We start from the raw sequence: 18,736 nt of genomic DNA, 5'->3' as shown, positions 1-18,736 counted from the left end.
ACTTGTAACTTTCTCACATGGAGTATTGTCTGTTCTACATGAAAGCAAGCTTGAAAGAAAGCTGCAGAAAAACACATCTAAAGCAATTACGAAAATTCTATACACCACTGCAAATTTATCGCGGCTTTAATTCTCAAAGTTTCCAAACGGGAAAACGACGTTCTCCCCACTTCAAATCATAAGGTATGATGTGCACCCCCACCAAGCAAAATTTTCTCAGGTAATATATATATATATATATATATATATATATATATATATATATATATATATATATATATATATATATATATATAGATACACATCATTTTCATCGTGATCATACAAATAATCGTCACCCGCTTCTCATCGCTGTGCCGTCCAAAATATGAGTGGAATCACAATGGCGATTAAACTGAAAAACAGGGGCAAAATGCGACATTCCGCTACTGTTTGGGTACAATACTGGTGCTTCTCGCTACACGTAGCGCCAAAGGCTGCTTCGCTCTGAACACTCCCTCTGCAGTTTTGAGCAAACCGATTCGCTCTTAAATATCGTGGCCTCGTAGTAGGAACTAGAGTTCGGACCCTATAGTGGTGCAAGCAGCAGCCGTTCAGTGATCTCTCTCTGCCCTTTAACGTTAACCTTAATGATGTTTTAAAATAAAAATGTTATCTCAGTGAGTTCTCCATATTGTATACGTAAATTAACGGTGTTTCGTACGTTTTAGATCAGTTTAGAAGCGGTACACAGCCTACCACACCGATTAATTGGCACTCCGCATCGCCCCAGAAGTACGGCGTTTGCACCTATAGGTGGAAAGGGAGTGTCTCTTTCGGAGCCCTGTGCTCTGAAAGTTTGTGAGGAGCCAACCTATCCTCAATACACGCGGCGACATGTCATCGCTGTGCATAAAGGAAGCGTAAACAGGCAATTGAATGAATTTTCCGTGGAAAACTGGAAGACTCTACTGTTTTGCAGACCACCGAGTATTGTGCGAAAGCTTTGCGTCTGAGCAAGCCTAGACCAACACCCCACTGCAGATATGGGCCACTCTATGTGCAGTAACACTTTGTGGGCTTCAAATTACACATACAACACGCAGAGTGTGGGCGCGTATTTCCCGTAGTGGACCATTGTAGTGCTTGTGTTCATACTAAATGTTTGACTTGTCTAATGATAGCGTCGTAGCAAGCTTCAACATGCACCAAACTTTTAATGCGTTGATCCATCTTCTATTGCGGGTACCTGCTCTTATGTGTACTTGTAACTCTTTGGGAGACAACCGCATAATATGTCAGCTATGGACCGCCTTGCCGTAGCGTTTTGTCCCGACATCTACGACGTCAGTCGGTGTCTGAAGCTTGTACAAAAACAAGAATCTCTGCTGAGTAGCTATTGGACTTCAATAGGTGATGTGAAGCCTAACGTCCAATGTTGAGGCTTACTTTTGGGTAATATCCAAGCTCAAGCTTACTACATTCACAGAAATGTAATACTCACCGTAGTTCAAGCTGCACGTAACCGCTGATTGCGCACTTCACATCAGAACGAGATTGTAGTACTAACGTCGGGACGTATCAAGCTGGCGTCGCACATTCCCTCTGCTACGCACCAATCTCCGCGCAAGCGAACAATAAACTAGAGAATACGGGAAGCATCACGAAATGGGCTTCAAAAAACAGGCTTTAAAACGCGAGCTGAAGAATTCCTTTGCAAAATCAGCACAGGCGGTATAATTGCGCCTTCGCACTAACAAAAAAAGGTGTCTAGATTTTGTTTGCTGTCCGCTTAGCTTCTTTGCATTCTCTAACATTTAGGAGTGGCTTTATTGGAACTGCGTGTGCGAGAATCCGTGGGGTTGCGGCAAATATTTAGGCACCTTAAGTCTCAACAAAACATTTTATCCAAAACGAACAAAGCCATCACTAAAGTAGAAGACACTCTCAGAAGAGTAAGTAGCCTCCTGGTACCCAACGCTTTGTTCTGGTTTCCGCCCGTTTTGCCAACAGAAGGTGGATGCTTACCGCACAGCGATGGCAGGTTGAGACAGCCACGGTGGTGTTGGAGGCCAATGAAATTCTGAAATTAGGATGGTCACCTTCTTTCGTGCCTCTCTTAAATAAAGATATATTGAATAATTCAATTAAATGCAGAATGCTATCACCACGTGTGATAATACCAGTTTACCCGCAAGTTCTTCGAAAAGTAAATTCTTTTTCTTCTCTTTCTTGCATTTCCAGATCAACAAATTCTCCGTGGATTGTTGCCGTACAAAACGGTCGTCAAGGACGCCCTTAAAAAAGTTGCGGGCTCTACCAAGGTCTTGTTGGAAGCCAACGACAATGTCTGTCGCTTCAGAGAGTGCAATTTGGTCAATCTCATGGCCGATTCCTTCCTTGACTTCTTCGCCAACAGGAGAAGCAAGGTGCCCCATGCCTGGTCGGATGTCAGCGGCGCTGTCATCAACGGAGGGGCGGTCAGAGAATCCATTAGACAGAACTGTAAGGAGATTTTTGTCCGTAGGTGGTTGACTTAAGCACGCAAATTTAGATAGCCGGCCTCCCTCACGTTTCCTTAACGGGGCCATGCAGACAAATTACATGTTTCTTTTATTCGATAGACTATGTGTTTTAGAGTGCCCCCAGTGCTTGTCCGGCAGCAAGCGATGCCGTATTCACTGAAAAATTATTCAATTAAGTTACGATTCTCCTGCCAAATCCTGTGGGCTTGTGACATCTGTCATGAAGTCACAAGGGCGGGTATTCAACAGATCTTCCGGGGCGTCATTAGGCTCTGCAGCCTCGCTTGCCGTCAGTCCTCCCAGATGGCAGTGCCATACTGACCGCGCACCGTTTTCCTGCGGTTGCTTTGTTTTTGACCGTTTTTACACCCGGCTTGTTTATGCTAGAGTAGAAAGTAACCGTTTCGTGAAGCATAAGGTATGCTCGACAAATAGGACACGGGAAGACAACGTCGCTTAAGCCAATCGGCCAGTGTCGTGTAAGACAACTCCAAAGGGGCGGACTGCTGTGCAGGTAAAACAGACATAGTGCGCCCAGTACCAAGAGCAATGCGCATCGGTACGTCTATGTTCACGTGTATTTTCGTAACCTTCATTGGGTCCATTCGATTCAGCCTGCACCTACTCAACCATTTCACAGCGCTGGAAAGCCGGTCCCGCCAATCGGCGGAATGCGACCTGCACTTTTTTCGTCTGCTACTGCACCTCCTCCACGGGAAGTGCAGGCAAAGCTATGAACTCGTCCTGCAACCGTCGGCGCCATCGGTGAAACAAACGACGCAAGAGCAGGTGCCGCTAGCTACATTACTGAAACGAACGGCGAAGTGCTGCATTGGCTGAACTGGTTCACGTGGTGACGGTGAAACGAGTGGATCAATTGTTTTCCCCACTATTGTTACTGCTATGAAAATCAGCCTGCGTTACATTTAAGCGCAAAAGGCTCATTTGGTGAGCTTATAAGCCCTGCCTGATTTGCATTTGGGTTTGGCGGTCTCATCCAGTCACTGATCTGTGTATATGACCTCACAGGTTATGTTGCGGGAAATAAGCTAGGGGGTCGCAAGGCCGTTTCCTTTTTCCCTAATTATATAGCTTATTTTAGCGAAGTGTATATAGCTTATTTGAGAGAAAATGAACCACACGTGTGTTTTGTCTCCATGGCCCCTCTAAATGTTTCTGAAAAACATATCCAGGTGGCTGCTTACCAAGCACATGACCAGTAGTCGTGTCCAAGCAAAAATAGTTCCGCATTCTAGCGGAATAGAAGGACTTCGTGGCGCATCAACATCAACATTTTTTTAAGGATGCACCTTTTAATCTTGTAATTGTATAGCTTTACCCGACACCTATTAAGCTGCATTGTATTTTTAAGATCTCCAGTAGTTGGAGTAATTGTCATGTTTTCCGTATTTTACAAAATATGCGAAGTGCGAATCCCTCTCACCTTCTCTTCTGACAACCTTTCTTCGGTGTCATGTGCCGAACTGACCCAATTTCATTTAAGTATCTTCTATGCACCGTATACATATGCTTTGAGTGCACCGACAAAATCACCGGACACATGCCATTCCGTCCCGTACCTGCATGTTGCATCCTCTTTAGCTGGATTCACGGAGGTGGTTAATTAAACTCCTTAGACTTTAAAGTATTAGAAGTCGAACTGTGGCTGTATCTAAACAGAGCACAGTGAAAGCCAAAGCACTGAGTGGTAGGAGCGGTCCTAATTGACGCAATGATTTCTCCGCTTACATGCGTGAACCTGCTACCCAGCTTAAGGTCTGGCACCTGGTGCTGTACCAAAGTGAACTAAAAAAGAAGGGAAGTCGTGAGATAAAGAGAAAATATTGAATTCAACGCAATAACTATGGACTTTTCGTAATTTGAAGCCAGACAGGCGGAAATCAAACTGGCTCTTCATGAAGTATTGAAAACTGCGAGTGTATATGTGAAGACGATGCGCTGCTACCATGGCACAATTAAGTCTTGACACAGCAAAACAGACATATAAAGCTTGAAATGAAGTACATGAATCTTAGAGAAGGGACGGTGAATTTCCAAAGAAAGTCGATCGAAGTATCTACAGTAGGTACATTTCTGTAATGCAGAGCACGTCAAGGCTGCCCGCACACACAGCTTAACAACTAGGTTTAGGGGAAATCCCCAAGGTTGACTAGGTTTCTTCGAAAACAATTTGAAATACACCTGAAATGCAACCATGCGCTACTAAGGAAAGCCGCGCAGCTTCCCCAGAAACTCAGCAGCCGAAGAAAAATTCGTGCCGGTCCTGAACTCGAACCTGGGGTTACCTTCTATCTAGGGCGTTCGCTCTCCAAACTGAGCTGCTAACCATGATGCTAGCCGTTCGTAACACGAAAGCGAATTGATTAACAACTTGAGGAAAGGGCGACGTGTTAACGACCACATTCAGGGGAAATCCCCAAAATGGACTAAGTTTGTCGTCACAGCTTCTTTGTCGTCAGAGGTTGCAGCAAAAGCGTCACGTTCCACTGCTAGGTTCTTCGTTCCTTCATCACGATATGCGTAGTTTCTAGTCCCACGTTTAGACTGCTGTGATGCATTACAAATTAGGCAAAATATCTCTCCAGAACTGCAAATTCAGCCCGGTGTCTGCGTTTATGCTTCGTCGTACTGTCCGGCCATCGGCTGCCGTCACCACGTGTTAGAAAAGGGCGGGCGACCCCTCACCGAACGCCTACACATTTTTTTCGAATAAGTCTCTAGCAGGTTATTCGAAAGCTATTACATTTAGGTGGAAGCGTGATTAAAATAGTGCGGCCAGTGTTTAAAGAGTAAATGGGCCTATCTGCATATAGCGCAACTGTCATATTATAGGGCACGCTACCATCACTCACCGCCTCCTACTATATTCATCAAGAGCTGTGGTCTATAGCGTGAGCCGTGCCACGCAACAGATAAAAGCGAACATAACCGCGCGCTTGCACGCTTTTATGTACCCACCACTCCCACTCACCGCTTGCACATGGGAAATATATGTAGGAGGCCACACTCAAACCCAATCCACGGTCCCTTTAAAAAGGACATTGAAAAAAGCATTTACGACCCAGGCCTATTTACAATTGAACTCATGGCATTTCAGCAGGGCGATAGAACGAATCCGCCAATAAAGCGGGGTATATTTATTATTTTTATTCACTTTTCCGCACAATCAAGGCCGCAGGCATCTACGTAGTGGTCAGGCAGATCGAGCAAAAAAATACAAAAATACAGTGGGTATAATAAACAAATATAGACACCTTGTTCTGGTTATACAATATCAGCTGTCGCATACTAAAAAAATTATAATGATGTACATCCACTGCACCCGTTGAGTGAAAGTGTCCATATCACGTGATGTTGTGAGGATGAAGGTCGCGCAAATAGGTCGCGTGTTACTTCGTTCTGTACATATGTGTCAGCATGATCAATTTGGCGCGATATGTATTGCGGTGGGCAAGTAAGTTCACTGTGCAGTGTAAAAAGGCGGTACATTTAGTGGTCTAAGATAGGACAAAGACGTAAGCGCCGAGAAGGTAAACACAGAAATCCGGTGATGGATTACCTTCTTCAGGGGAACCACCACGCAAAAACTGGGGCACATAGTGAATAAAAACATGTCAGGCACAAAGAGAGTGCATATATATGTATAAACAGAAAAGCACAAAAATGTTGTTACGTGGCGGCAGGATGAAAGACATTAACTATGGTAGATGAGTGGGTGATTTAATGACCGGCCATGATGGAAAGACAGAATGCCGTGGCTATGCCACATTCCGGACGTCGTCGCTTTCCTTCAGGCTTCCATGATAAAGGAAGTAACAGTCACCTTCTTCTATGCCTTGTAACAATACGAAAAGGCACTAAAATTCACTGCTCAGCCTTGAAATAAAATTCAGAGCAAAGATAGGAAGAGACTTCATAAAAACCCCACGAAATTATTAACCCCACACAGGAGACTATAATTTGGGTAGACAGACACACTTAACTGGCTAACGCACATGTTTTTCTCGTATGCAATGTAGAATGCTTCAACCAAATCACGTGTGATCTACTGTCTGTGAACAAAATGTTAACGGCGTGGGAATACGGCAAGCAGCCACACTTAGAACAGTGGGATAACAGATTGGAAGAAACCAGAACTGCCAATGATAAATGATGGTTGCGCAAGCACGCATGACGAAGCTTCCTTTGTTGCCAAGAGTATCAATTATCTCTACCACTGCGCATCATTTATTCTTGAACGTCCCGCCTCTTCCCATCTGTCATCACACAGCCTAAAATGTCGTTCCTCAGCGAATTTCCCTCCTACTAGCATTCTCTTCGATCACGTACAGCAGATCATGAATATTACAGACAGGAAATACACGGGAGATAATGGAGCAAGTGTTCTGTCCACCCAAATCCCATTGTACATATGTGATGTTGATGATTGCATGGCTCTGTATCAAGATTTGTTGTCCTCTTGTCGTTATTCAATTTCATTCACCCCTGAATCATGTCTTATTTTGCCTGAGCGTCATTTGTTTTTTTTTTTACTTTTTGAACCTAAATCTACATTCTTCTTCTGCTAATATGCCTCCTTTGTTCTACCAGCAGCAGCTCGCGTGGTGTTACTGACTGTGTCTCTATTTCACTTGACCGGTTCCACTGAATGACATCATTCCACCTAACCCTGCTTGCTACACTTATTCGGTGGATTCGCGAGACATGATGCGAAGAGTACTGTTTTAATGGAAATGACTAAAGCCAGTAGAGAGATTTTGAGGCATTTCAAAAAGAGAAGATATTTTTCGGGGGGGGGGGGGGGGGAGGGGAGAGTGAGGGGTCTCATACCGACGTTGCATACTGGAGTGTTAATTTCATTTGTTTTATAAATACAATTTTAATGGCACTGAAGAGTTCCACATGTGAGGGCGCCCGAAATCTAGCATACGCCTAGGTTTGGTACTTAATTACTCATAATGGAGCATTCAGCTTATTTTAGATGTAACAGGGTATCCTACGCATTTGTAAAGATTGACGTGTTGTAACTGAAATCGTATTGAAATTGTATACAGACTGGATGCTACTACTTCGTGATTTGTGTATGATTGCACATTTTAAAAGGTATAGCATCATTAGCCATTCATAAAATTACTTTTAAAATTGCGAAGATTGATCGGAAGAAGGTTTGTGTTGCTGCCAGTAATACTGAACAAAAAATAACCCAATAAGCAGAAAAAACGGAGCTTAGAACATACAACGTACGACAGCTCGTTATTGGATACTAGAAACAGTAGTGGACTAAAACTATTTCCTTGAGAAAGACTTAAAAACACTGCTCAGGGTAAAATTGATTGTGGGGTTTAATGTGCCGACGCTTCACAGGCGACGAGGCGCGCCGTATAGGAAGGCTCCGGATTAATTTTGGCCACTTGGAGTACTTCAACATGTGCCGAAATGTCGAACACATGGTCGTTTTCGCTTTTCGCCTCCATCAGAAAAGCGGCCGCCGCGGCCGTAGCTCAGTGGCTGTGTTCGCTGCTGAGCACGAGGACGCGGGTTAGATTCTCAGCTGCGGAGGCCGGTTTTCTGATGAAAGATCAGATAAAAATTAGATGTTGGGGGAGCGAGTTGAAAACTTTTAAGACGAAAGTTCTTTATGTTGTTAGACTTGTATATGTTCAAGTTTAGGTTGGTACAGACGCTGACGCACCTCCTAAAAACGTTCGGGAATATTTAAAACGTACATAAGCTGGCTTGAGAAGAACGGTCAAAAGTAGGATTTATTATTGAGCAAACGAGAGAGAGAGAGAGAGAAACAGAGAGAGAGAGAAAGAGAGAGAGAGAGAGAGACAGAGACCCTTTATTGTGAGACACCGGGTTCAGGTTGGGAGGAGGGGTAGCCTCAGCACAAGAAAAGTCGCCTCCAGGAATACAATCCAAAAGAGGATAGAGCAATGCACCATAAAAGGCGCCGCGAACATCTCGGCAACCTCCGCAAAGCAAGAATGGTACTTCCCTCCCCATCTAAATTTATGTCACGGAGACACGCTACATATATTAGACAGGCGCAGACATTGTCCCTCCCCTGTGATCTGTTCCTCCACTACATACAAAAGTCACCAGGCCGTCCGCACTGTCAGGTATGCGGTGGCTATCCGGACAATGAACATACATATTGGCGCTGTGTACGGGCGACCTCGTCTTCCACATTTCTTTCGACCAACCCCTTCCCCCCTGATATTCCCTACTCGTGGTCTAGCTGGGCCGCTCCCCCTGAAAACCTACGGGCAGCCCTGTGGTCCCTCTTGGCTGCCCACATTGAAACTCTTTGTGCACCTCCGCCAAGCCCACCACCGTCGGAGGACCGTGGAACACCCCCTTCCTCCGTGGACTGATAACTCCGCGGCTCGGACTTGAGCTGCCTAATAAAGTTTCATCTCTCTCTCTCTCCCGTACGAAAAGACTTTTAGGAACTGTGTCGGACTGTCCTATAAAATAATTTACACTCAAGTAAAGTGGCAAAGTTGGTGAAAATAGTATTTTCCACCTCAGCATTTATTTCTAAGATTTATTGGCGGGTGCTTCAATTGTGATTTTTTTTTCTGATTTCTTGAGTGGTAACAACTTGCCCATTCTGCTTTGAGGAGGAAATAAGATGTATTATAAAGGGGGCTGAAATACTTTTGAATGATGGTATTTGAATTTATCTATTTTCATAGTAACAACACCAGTTGCTTCGACCAGTACAGAAGGCAATGTGGTTTAGTGAAAGAAATGTACACTGCAAAACGCCCTTTTGAGAACTCGTACGAAAGTTTGCACCAACTGACTGCTTTAACAAAGGTGCCTAATGGTGGAGTGCTAAGACAGATAAATTATCTAACACCACAGCGTCGGAACGGAGTGGTTAAAAAATTTCTAGGACTTCCCAAGAATAACGTAGAACACTGACGGGAGAGTATTGCACAAAAAAGTCTTTAACAGGCTTAATACCTGTCCAGTAGACGTTGCATGTGGTCCTACAGGAAGCCCTGCGAGAGGCACTAGGAGATAGCCTTTCAAAGAAATGACGCTTTTTATTGTAGATGGTCGCTTTTATTTAGAGTTATACCACAGCTCTAACGGACTAACGGTAATGATATGTGGCGATATATATTTGTCCTTTATCTGATGAACTTCTGATGAAAACCGACCGCAGTTGTTCTGCAAAAACTTTAACAGAAACATAACAAGTAAAAGTTAACTTAAGAAGATAATTATAACTTAGTGGCTCTAAAACTAGCTCATTTTATTCAGGCGTTTTTTATTTCCCGCGGTCATGTCCTAAAGGTTAATAATTGGCAAGATGAGGGAAGAGTGGTCGCTTAGACCCGGTGCACGCGGAACTCCAGAAGGGACGTCGGGTGTAATGTCTTTTTTCTTTCTGTACATTGCGTGGAGTTAACCAAATGCGTTCTCTTTCTCACCAGCCAACGTCACGCTGGATGACCTCTACCGTGTTACGAAAATTGACAACGAGCTCGTCCTCTTGAACATGAACGGTTCACAGTTGCATAAAATGTTCGAGCACGCCGTTGCAAACTTCACCTGGTGGCCTGAGCTCAACGGAAAATTCCTGCAGGTGTCTGGTGAGTACTCGTACTTCGTATCTACGCAGAACAACCAAGAAAGCGATGTCGCTAGGGTAATTGCGTTCCCCTTTGTATGAAGGATTAAAATTACAAGAAAAGTTCCAGTCAGGGCAAATGAGAACTTCACCCAAAATTCAGGAGTGCCGAAATATTCAAGAGAGCTCTAAGTGTGCCTAATTGCGAAGGAATAGGCCACTTACTGTTTCCTTGATTCAGTGAACATAGAAAGTTTAACGCAAGTACAAAACCAGCGAAAATTCGGGGCGGGCGTTTCCCGTCTGTTCGCTATCATGGTCGTAACTGCGCTCAACCTTCTTTTAGTGACCTGGACAGGTTTCAAGGAGGTACTGGTTTAGGGAAAAAAACAATAAAAACGTTTTTACCAGCCAAAATTTATGAAACATTTGCCTACATTTTTTTACAAAAGACCAAGTTATTACTGCTATTGCAGCAATATTACGTTCACCTCCAGAGTAAAGACGAATATTGACCACTTGATTTCTCAAAGTTGTAGCACCTTCACACGCCTTTCTCATAGTGGGCATGAGCCGTCTCCGAGGCAAGCGGCTACTTGATTTACGCTTACGATATGGCGCTACAGCCATGGCTTCGCTAGGAAACTTCATTGTCCACCCCCACCGTATCAGGGCAACTAAAGCTTGGCGGCCAGAAAAGACCGCCAAGCTTTCCCAATACCTGTCTAGCTTCACGTTGATTATAGATGGCCAGCCCCCCAGAATCCCAGTTGCTTCTGTTAGGAGGACGCCTCGAGCAGGGAAAATTGATGCCGGCACGCGGACTGGGTGCATCGCACAGCGCGACATTTGTAGCGAGCCATGGTTCAACGATGACTCGTTGTTATTTCGCGCGCAATTTTTGAATGGGAGTGTGTTGTGTACACCCGTCTACGCATTTTGCAGCAAAGCTGTATGCGACTAGGTATCCGAATGTTTTTAGGTCTCCTTACATCAAATCACCCGAGGTATCCACAACCCTTTGAACCGAGATGAGTTCTATTGCAAACGCTTTACCTCAAGAGTAGCGATAGGTGGCCGTCGAACTGCAGATAAAGCGAACAAATAAACACAGTCATGCAAGTGACGAGACCGGCAGCAAAATCCACCCATTCGTGAACTCTTCAAAAGCATGACGCAAACATAAGTGCCGCGAAAAGCGCGAGCGACAGATCGCAGCCACTCAGAAGCGCAATATGGGAGACGATCTCGAACCGAATCATGTCAAGCGGCAAGAGGAGGGAAACCCCTCACAACGCTGTGCGAAAGCATATCGTTTCAGGCCTTCGACTGGTCATTGATGGTTTTGCATTCAGAACCCTAAAAAAAGGCTTAAATATTTACAGTCTGTGCTCGGACGAGGGGTTGGTTTCGATGACACTACCACTGTGGTCGTATTCCGACATTTCAATGAGAACGTGTCCGCGCCGAAAATGGTGCGAGTTATGCGCTTCATGCCTGAAACACGTGCCACACAAGTCCCGCCCAATCGATCATCCAGTGGCGTACGCGCACCAATTTGTCATTATCCTTAATATGTATGCTGACGCTAGTGTGACGATAAGTGTATATACCAGCCACAACAGAGCCACTGTGACCGTCTATACTGAGTGGACATGACTTTGTACCTCGTTATTCTAGGGCGGAATAGCCTTAACGTTTTCTCCCACAGAAGACTGATCGCCCACCCAGGACGCATACAGTGTAATGCGCGTTTAATTTACATTCAGACGGTGCATATTTAACCTTTGCAAGTGAGATGTAAAACTGCGAACTTCGTGCCATTTCGCGTCGATTTTCGGATCATTCAGCGCGACCACAGAAGCTTATCTTCCCACCCATACCACTCAAATTAACACCATCTTATTTGAAACTACGTGTTACTTTCACTGTCAGCCTTAAATCTGCCTTTGGATGAATATTTTATTTTGCTTTGTTTTGTTTGACGTTTTTGTTTTGTTTTTATGCCAGAGAGTTAGCCGGTTTGGTTATCATCTCTAAGCCATTCCCCTATGACAAATATTCATGCTTTGACTTTCGCGTGAAACTGAATCTCAGATTTTGAGCCCGCAACCAGAAATAAATTATAAGATATATATGAACAGATTGAGAGGCACGGCTGTTTATCCTTTCGTAGAGGGCCTAATCGGCGCACCATACGCATAAATGAAAAGTACCTAAAGAAAAGCTTCAAAACTTGTACGTGCACGCTCATAGATTTACAAGCAGTCGGAAAGGAAACCTTACGCGCCAGAGTAACAATGTGGGTAATACCTACCGGCCCCTTGACGATTTGCCCGGCAATACCAAAATGCCCCCCGTGCACAAGAAACTTGATCTAATAAGTAGCTCCGCTGGTTGCTTCGGGGCGTATAGTACTCACGACGCTTGTCGTCTTTCGCAGTCTCCCCGCGTCGTTGCCTTGCCTCACGTCTTCGTGCCACCATACATTCGCGGTTTGCAATACGAATTCGCTGTACGATTGTAATGGGTACGCTGCTTTCGGGCTCAACTGCTTAGACATCATCTCAAAGCCGAGAGGAAACTCAGGAACACCTTTCTATGATGCCGCGTGCGATGCAGGGAGGCGAGCGCCATCTGGAGTTCACGAAAAGCAGCGGCCAGTTCGGCCAAAATCAGGGCAGCAGCGGAAGAAGGGCTCGTGAATACCGAGAAAGTGAAAAAAAAGCTTCGCTTTAAAACTGCCCGTTTGAAATTAGGCAAGCGGGGCTAGTGCCTGCTTGCTGAACCTGAGCGCTTATTTTTGCAGCGAAGCTTTATATGGCTACACCAAAGCTTTTTCTGCGTCTCTGCGTCTACACCGTCACATAAAAAACGAAAAAAAAAACCTTCACGTTCATCTTAAGCTCAGAAAAAAACAGGGACACAGTAGACGAGGACAAGCGCTTGTCCTCGTCTACTTTGTCCCTGTTTTTTTCTGCGCTTAAGATGAACGTTATGGAATACCAACTAGCCCGAACGCAAGCCCTTCTTCAAGAAAAAAAAACCGTCTGATCTCTAGTTCGTTCCAAGGTGCGATCGTGCATGCTGAGAGGTGGAAAGAGGGAAAGAGGTAAGAGCATGTGCCAGCAATGACTGCGCGTGTACACTGCTCGCTCTATGCAAAAACACCGTGCTATCGCTCGTTAACTTTCGGCTTCTCTCCGCACTCTGCGCAGCTCGCTCAGCGTTTGCGCCGAACAGCGCCCATGTGTGATTTGTGGTGCAATTAAGGATGCGGTACTTGCGGCTACAAAAGCCGCTGCCATTTTAGGCGAACACGTACTAGTTTCTCGGGTAGTCCTTTTTCACAGGGTGGAAGGGCCGATCTATGATTTGCTGTTGCTTTGATTGTAATTAAGAAACAACTTCGCACTGGTAATCCGAAATACTGTTGTAAACCTCGCACTTGCTTCTTTAGGCCGCAGGGTACTGTGGCAGCATCTACGCAGTTTTCACTGTACCTTTACCAAAACTTTACTTTTCCCCAGGGTTTCGCGTGAACTACGACCTTGGTCGCCCGGCCGGCTGGCGAGTGGCATGGCTGAAGATCTTGTGCGCCAACTGCAGCGTCCCACGGTATGAGGATGTTCACTTTCGGAAGAGGTATACCATTGTCACTACCTCCTTCATTGCCGACGGTGGGGATGGATTCCAATTCGAAAAAGGCATCCTCAAACGCCCAGCAGGTACGTCAGCGATATCACCCTATATCACCTATACTGCCACACCAAAATGGTGTTTACTTAAAACGCAACGTCAATAACTATCTGCAAATGCTACAGGAAAACTCAAAAATTACAAATTGTTACGTACATATTAGCGCCCGCATCTTTGCACGTGTGTTTATGTGCATGTGTATGAGTTAGCGGGAGAATCCCGGTGCCCGATTTAATAATAAAAAATAATAATAATAGTGTTTATTTCCATCATACAAGGGATGGAGGAGGTGGGAGTTAAAGGGGAAAAAAAAGAAATCGCTTGACGAAGCTCCCACCACTCTTACAGCTGGCAGCGACAGCAAACCGCAATAGAGGGCAAAGTTTGACATTGTGCTACGGTCTGCGTGTGGAAAAAAAAGAAGAAAAACATCACATGCTTCTACGCTTTGCGTAGTAACAAAATGAAATAAAAAAATAAAAGAAAAAGAAATGCCATTCAACTACGCTCTGCGTAATTAAAAACAGAGAAAAAGAAAGAGAAAAATGACATTCCACGGCGCTCTGCGTAGTGGACAAAAAAAGCAATAAAACAAACAAAACCATACGCAACAAAGTATGAAAGTACCAGAGGTGGCAAGTGGAAGGTCGCTGTTCATTCCCGAGAGCTTCGCACTTGGACACTGAAGAAGGAATGTCCATATCCATAGCTTTCCCTTATAATCAGGAGAAATTTTACCAGTCACATTTGAAATGCTTACGTGCAGCGCTCGCGTCCAAGCATTCACACACGAGGTGGGAAGCCGACAGCGGGAGCCCCCGTTGTGTCGGCATCGCATACGCTGCCACCCTGGTGGTATAGAATATATTGAACGTATGACTGCGCGTTCTATTTTTTTGGAAAGTGAGTGGAATTCTAGCACGACGTTACATAATACGGCGAGTCGCTGGTATGTGCGCAATTTTCTTCAGTAATAATTGCTGGGTTCGGAACCACCACTAACAACATTGGAGCTAGGTCATCCGAGAGTTTTATTTGCACTAAGTGTGTCTACTAAGTGGCCGAATCAAATATATATATATAATCTTCTCTTAGCTAATTTTGTATTCTATCAATTGTGCTCAGTTTGTTTTGGGGAGAATACTTTTGATTTTTCAGGTATGAGTAGGAAAGTTGCAAGCGTTACTGTATGGCGTTTTTATGTTTTCTGCTGAACGGTCAATGGTTTCGCGACCTCCACTAGAGATAACATTGATTTAACTGATCATGAAAGCCCCGTTGTGCGCCACACAATCACACCTAAAGAGCTAGCTCAATTTGTGGATAGTCGCTGGCACCACGTTCCTTGTGCCTTTGCCTATATAAGCTGAAAATTGTAATTCCATTTTTCTGACGCGCAGTGTCCGCATAATTTACAATATTTAGTTTACGTAGCAAGTTTAATGTGTGCACTTTTTACATTGCAGGTGTAAGCGCATTTGACGTTTTCACGAAGTACTTCACCAAGTTATCTCCCATCAAGACAGCGGAAGAAGGGCGTATCGTGGTGAAAAATCTTCCTCCGAGAAGAAAACCCACCCCTACACGTCCATCACCAACTCCACCATTTTCCCCGCGTCCACCACATATTCAACGGCCTGTCCCAATTCAACCACAAGGTCCACCGTTTGCCCAACGTCCAACACAAATTCAAGGGCCTGTCCCAGGTCAACCAGGCGCTCCACCTCTAGCCCGACGTCAACCACAAATTCAGGGGAATGCACCAGGTCAACCACCAGCTTCACCGTTTGCCCCAGGTCAATCACAATTTCCAGGGCCTGTCTCACGTCAGCCACAAACTCCGGGGCCTGTCCCAGGTCCATCACCAAGTGCAGCGTTTCCCCCAAGTCAAACAACAAGTCCAGGGTTTGGCACAGGACCAGCACAAAGTGCAGGGATGGGCCAAGTTCCATCACCAAGTGCAGCGTTTCTCCCAACTCAAACACCAAATCTAGGGTTTAACACGGGTCCATCTCAAAGTGCCGGGCTTGGCTCAGGTCTGCCACCAAGTGCAACGTTTGTCCCAAGTCAAGCACCAAGTCCAGGGTTTGGCCCAAGTCCCGCACAAAGTACAGGACTTGGATCAGGTCAATCACCAACTGCAGGGTATCGAGCAAGTCAACCACTGAGCCCAGGGATTGGCCAAAGTCCATCACCTGGTACAGGGTTTTCCCCAGGGGAACTTGGCCCAGTTCCTGCACAAGGTACAGGACTTCCCCAGAGCCAGCTTGGACCACTTAGAGAACCAATTACCGCGCCTGCCTCAAGACAGTTTGGCGCTGTTCAAACACCAAATACAGGGCTTGGCACAGGTCAGTTAGGCCTAGGTCAAACATCAGTTCCAGGGCCTGCCCCAGGTAAAGCACTAAACCCAGGTTTTCCCTCAGCTAAAGCACAAATTCCACCATTTCTTCCAGGTCAAACACAAAATACAGGGTATGGCCAAGCCCCGACACAAACCCCATCGTTTCCCATCGATACCACCGGACCAGCAGGCTGGACGTCCGCATAGAGACACGTTATAGAGTAGAATCAGCGCCACTCGCTCAAGATAATAACCCAATTTATATCGCTTCCCGGCTTTTGCAATCATCGCACGTAAAACTTAAGCGATCAGAGAATTTCATTTTCACCCCTAAATGTAAACCGATCGTGTCTAGGCGAGAGAAAAGACACTTCTGCAGTTTTTGGAACCAGTTCCGCTGGCTGGGCCTGACAGACAGTTTTTGAGGAAATAAGTTCCCGAATTTCCTCGTTGTTTTTGCTGTAGGTATTGTACTTGTGCACCTGCTGTTAAAAACCGATTTAATGTTAATTTTATTACAAAATATGCTGCCATCAGCTACCTAGTATTATTTCGTTTCAAATGCGGCAAACCTTCTGCTGCGTTGAACAATGTTTACGTGTATGAACCATACCAATAACAGCAAAACGTGCCAGAAAATAATACTGTGTGTTCGTGATCCAGATATTGCATAAGCGTTTCCAATAATTGAACTGTCGGGACTGAATTTTAAATTGTCACAAAAAGAAAAGTAGACACAGTCGCTGTGCACATATGTTTGAAATTTGAGAGCATTGTTATGTAGAGAACCACTTGCCATTTTCTCCCGTTTAGCTCTTTTTCTGTATGTGGTGATAGTTGTCAAAACCACAGTTAAGCTATTGCAGATATGTGGCTTTTGAGGCGTTACTCAGGGATATAGGGAGAACAGCAGGCATCTGCCATTTTCGCCAGGTCAAGCTCTTTGAAAGATCTTGATTGTGTAATAAAAGTAAATGCATGCGAACTGAAAGGCGCCCCAGCTTGCACAAACTTTGTATGAAGAATAAATAACCGCGCGGAGAGAGGACGCACGTCGGTCACCTTTCGTATAGATGCCAACATATCCAGTGCTACACACAACAAGACGACGCGATGAGTGCTAAAAAGGACATAACCTTCACACACCTAGAACATGCACAAGTGACACCGCAATATTCTGTACACACTACCATCGGCTAATAACATTTTGTTGCTGATCTTCATGGAGAGAAAGGGTATTTTCAGATAATTGTAGTAACACCACATCTAGCTTAAGCTATTCAGCTAAGGATGGTGTCGTTGAACTGTTACAGTTGCAGTAATGGAGCTGAGAAAAACTGAAATAAATGGAACAGCACTGATCCCGCAATCAGCAATTCTTGTACATGTAGGCTCCAAACAGCTGTTTTCGAAAAAACAATTCACATTGTTTCCGCAGCCATGTTTCTCATCACACAGGTCCTGTGCAGGGAACGTGAGCTGTCTTCAAAAATAATGCTCGTTTTCCCCTCAACTTTGCAGCTTCTCTGAATTGCGTCACTGTCTGTTCAGCGTTGCAGGAGACCTATTTTTACAAATGCCTAATTGTTTTCTGAGATTGACTACTTGTACAGAAATTTCAGAGAATAATAGCTATCACTACTTAAAATGTGTTACTACTACCTTCTTAACTACAGCTCGAAATACCGCAAATAGTTCATGCCCACAAGAATATAAAATGAATTAAACAACGATGTAGTGTGCACACTAATTTACTAATACAGGGCCTGCCCCAGGTCAAGCACTAAATTCAAGTTTTCCCTCAGAAGTACAGAGCTTTGTCTGCAAAAACTTGATCCAGTACATGAGCTTGCCCTTATTACAGTCAGGGAGAATAAGCGCTTCCAAGATGCCGTTGAAAAGCTGAAGAGACACAATTGTGGTTTTTTGAACATTGTCAAGAAGGTGCAACAAAACATGAAACACAGCCCCAGGACATCCTTTGGTACCTGTTTAAGGACAATCCATTTACGCTGCTTTAAAATATTCATGTTCTTCTTGATAGCGTAAAAACACGGCTCGCAATTTTGATATATCCGTGAAAGAAATGAAATGATTGAAACTGCCTAATAAATAAAATACCTATGGCTTTTGTGCTTACCTCCTATTTGTTTTTGGGGCTTAATACAGGCAATAGCATTTATTGAGAGAAGACGGTTGGCGTGCCCGTTTATTTCAGCACTCAGGCCAAGGAAGCACCCAAGAGGTGGTGATGGTTATTTACAGGTGATGATACCCAGCCCATCGGGGCTAGCACTGATGATAGCGGGTGATTATGGCGAAGCGCCGGTAACATAACCCAAAGTACTAGGAGCGTTGTCACAGGATCTCACAGTATTCATTTTTGTATACGCAGAATTTCATAGCGAATACCTGCGGGTTTTGAAAACGGGACAGTTATTTCTTTATTTACCGTTGCCCTAGCTTTTTCTTAGCACGCCTGTCATTGTAAAATATTTCTTCAGCTCGTAAAAACCTGAAAATTGCACTCCTCTGCTGCAACTTCATTCGTCTGGCCGGAGATAAAGGCGATGGCTGCTC

General features: G+C 44.8%; 1 protein-coding gene across 1 annotated transcript in view; it reads left to right on the top strand.

The window, feature by feature from the left end:
• LOC144138683 (protein 5NUC-like) overlaps positions 1-18,327 on the top strand; it is a 36,939-nt gene extending 18,612 nt beyond the window's left edge. The window contains exons 6-9 of the mRNA XM_077671084.1: positions 2,224-2,484; positions 9,977-10,135; positions 13,644-13,841; positions 15,279-18,327. Of these exons, the coding sequence (XP_077527210.1) occupies positions 2,224-2,484; positions 9,977-10,135; positions 13,644-13,841; positions 15,279-16,363 (1,703 nt within the window). The 3' untranslated portion in view covers positions 16,364-18,327. The remainder of the gene's footprint in view (positions 1-2,223; positions 2,485-9,976; positions 10,136-13,643; positions 13,842-15,278) is intronic.
• Positions 18,328-18,736: the final 409 nt, after the last annotated feature.

The sequence above is a fragment of the Haemaphysalis longicornis genome, unplaced genomic scaffold, assembly GCF_048455015.1.
Source record: "Haemaphysalis longicornis isolate Haplotype H1 unplaced genomic scaffold, Haemaphysalis longicornis Haplotype H1 scaffold_5, whole genome shotgun sequence".
NCBI lineage: Eukaryota > Metazoa > Arthropoda > Arachnida > Ixodida > Ixodidae > Haemaphysalis > Haemaphysalis longicornis.
This window is presented reverse-complemented; position numbering and strand designations above follow the sequence as displayed.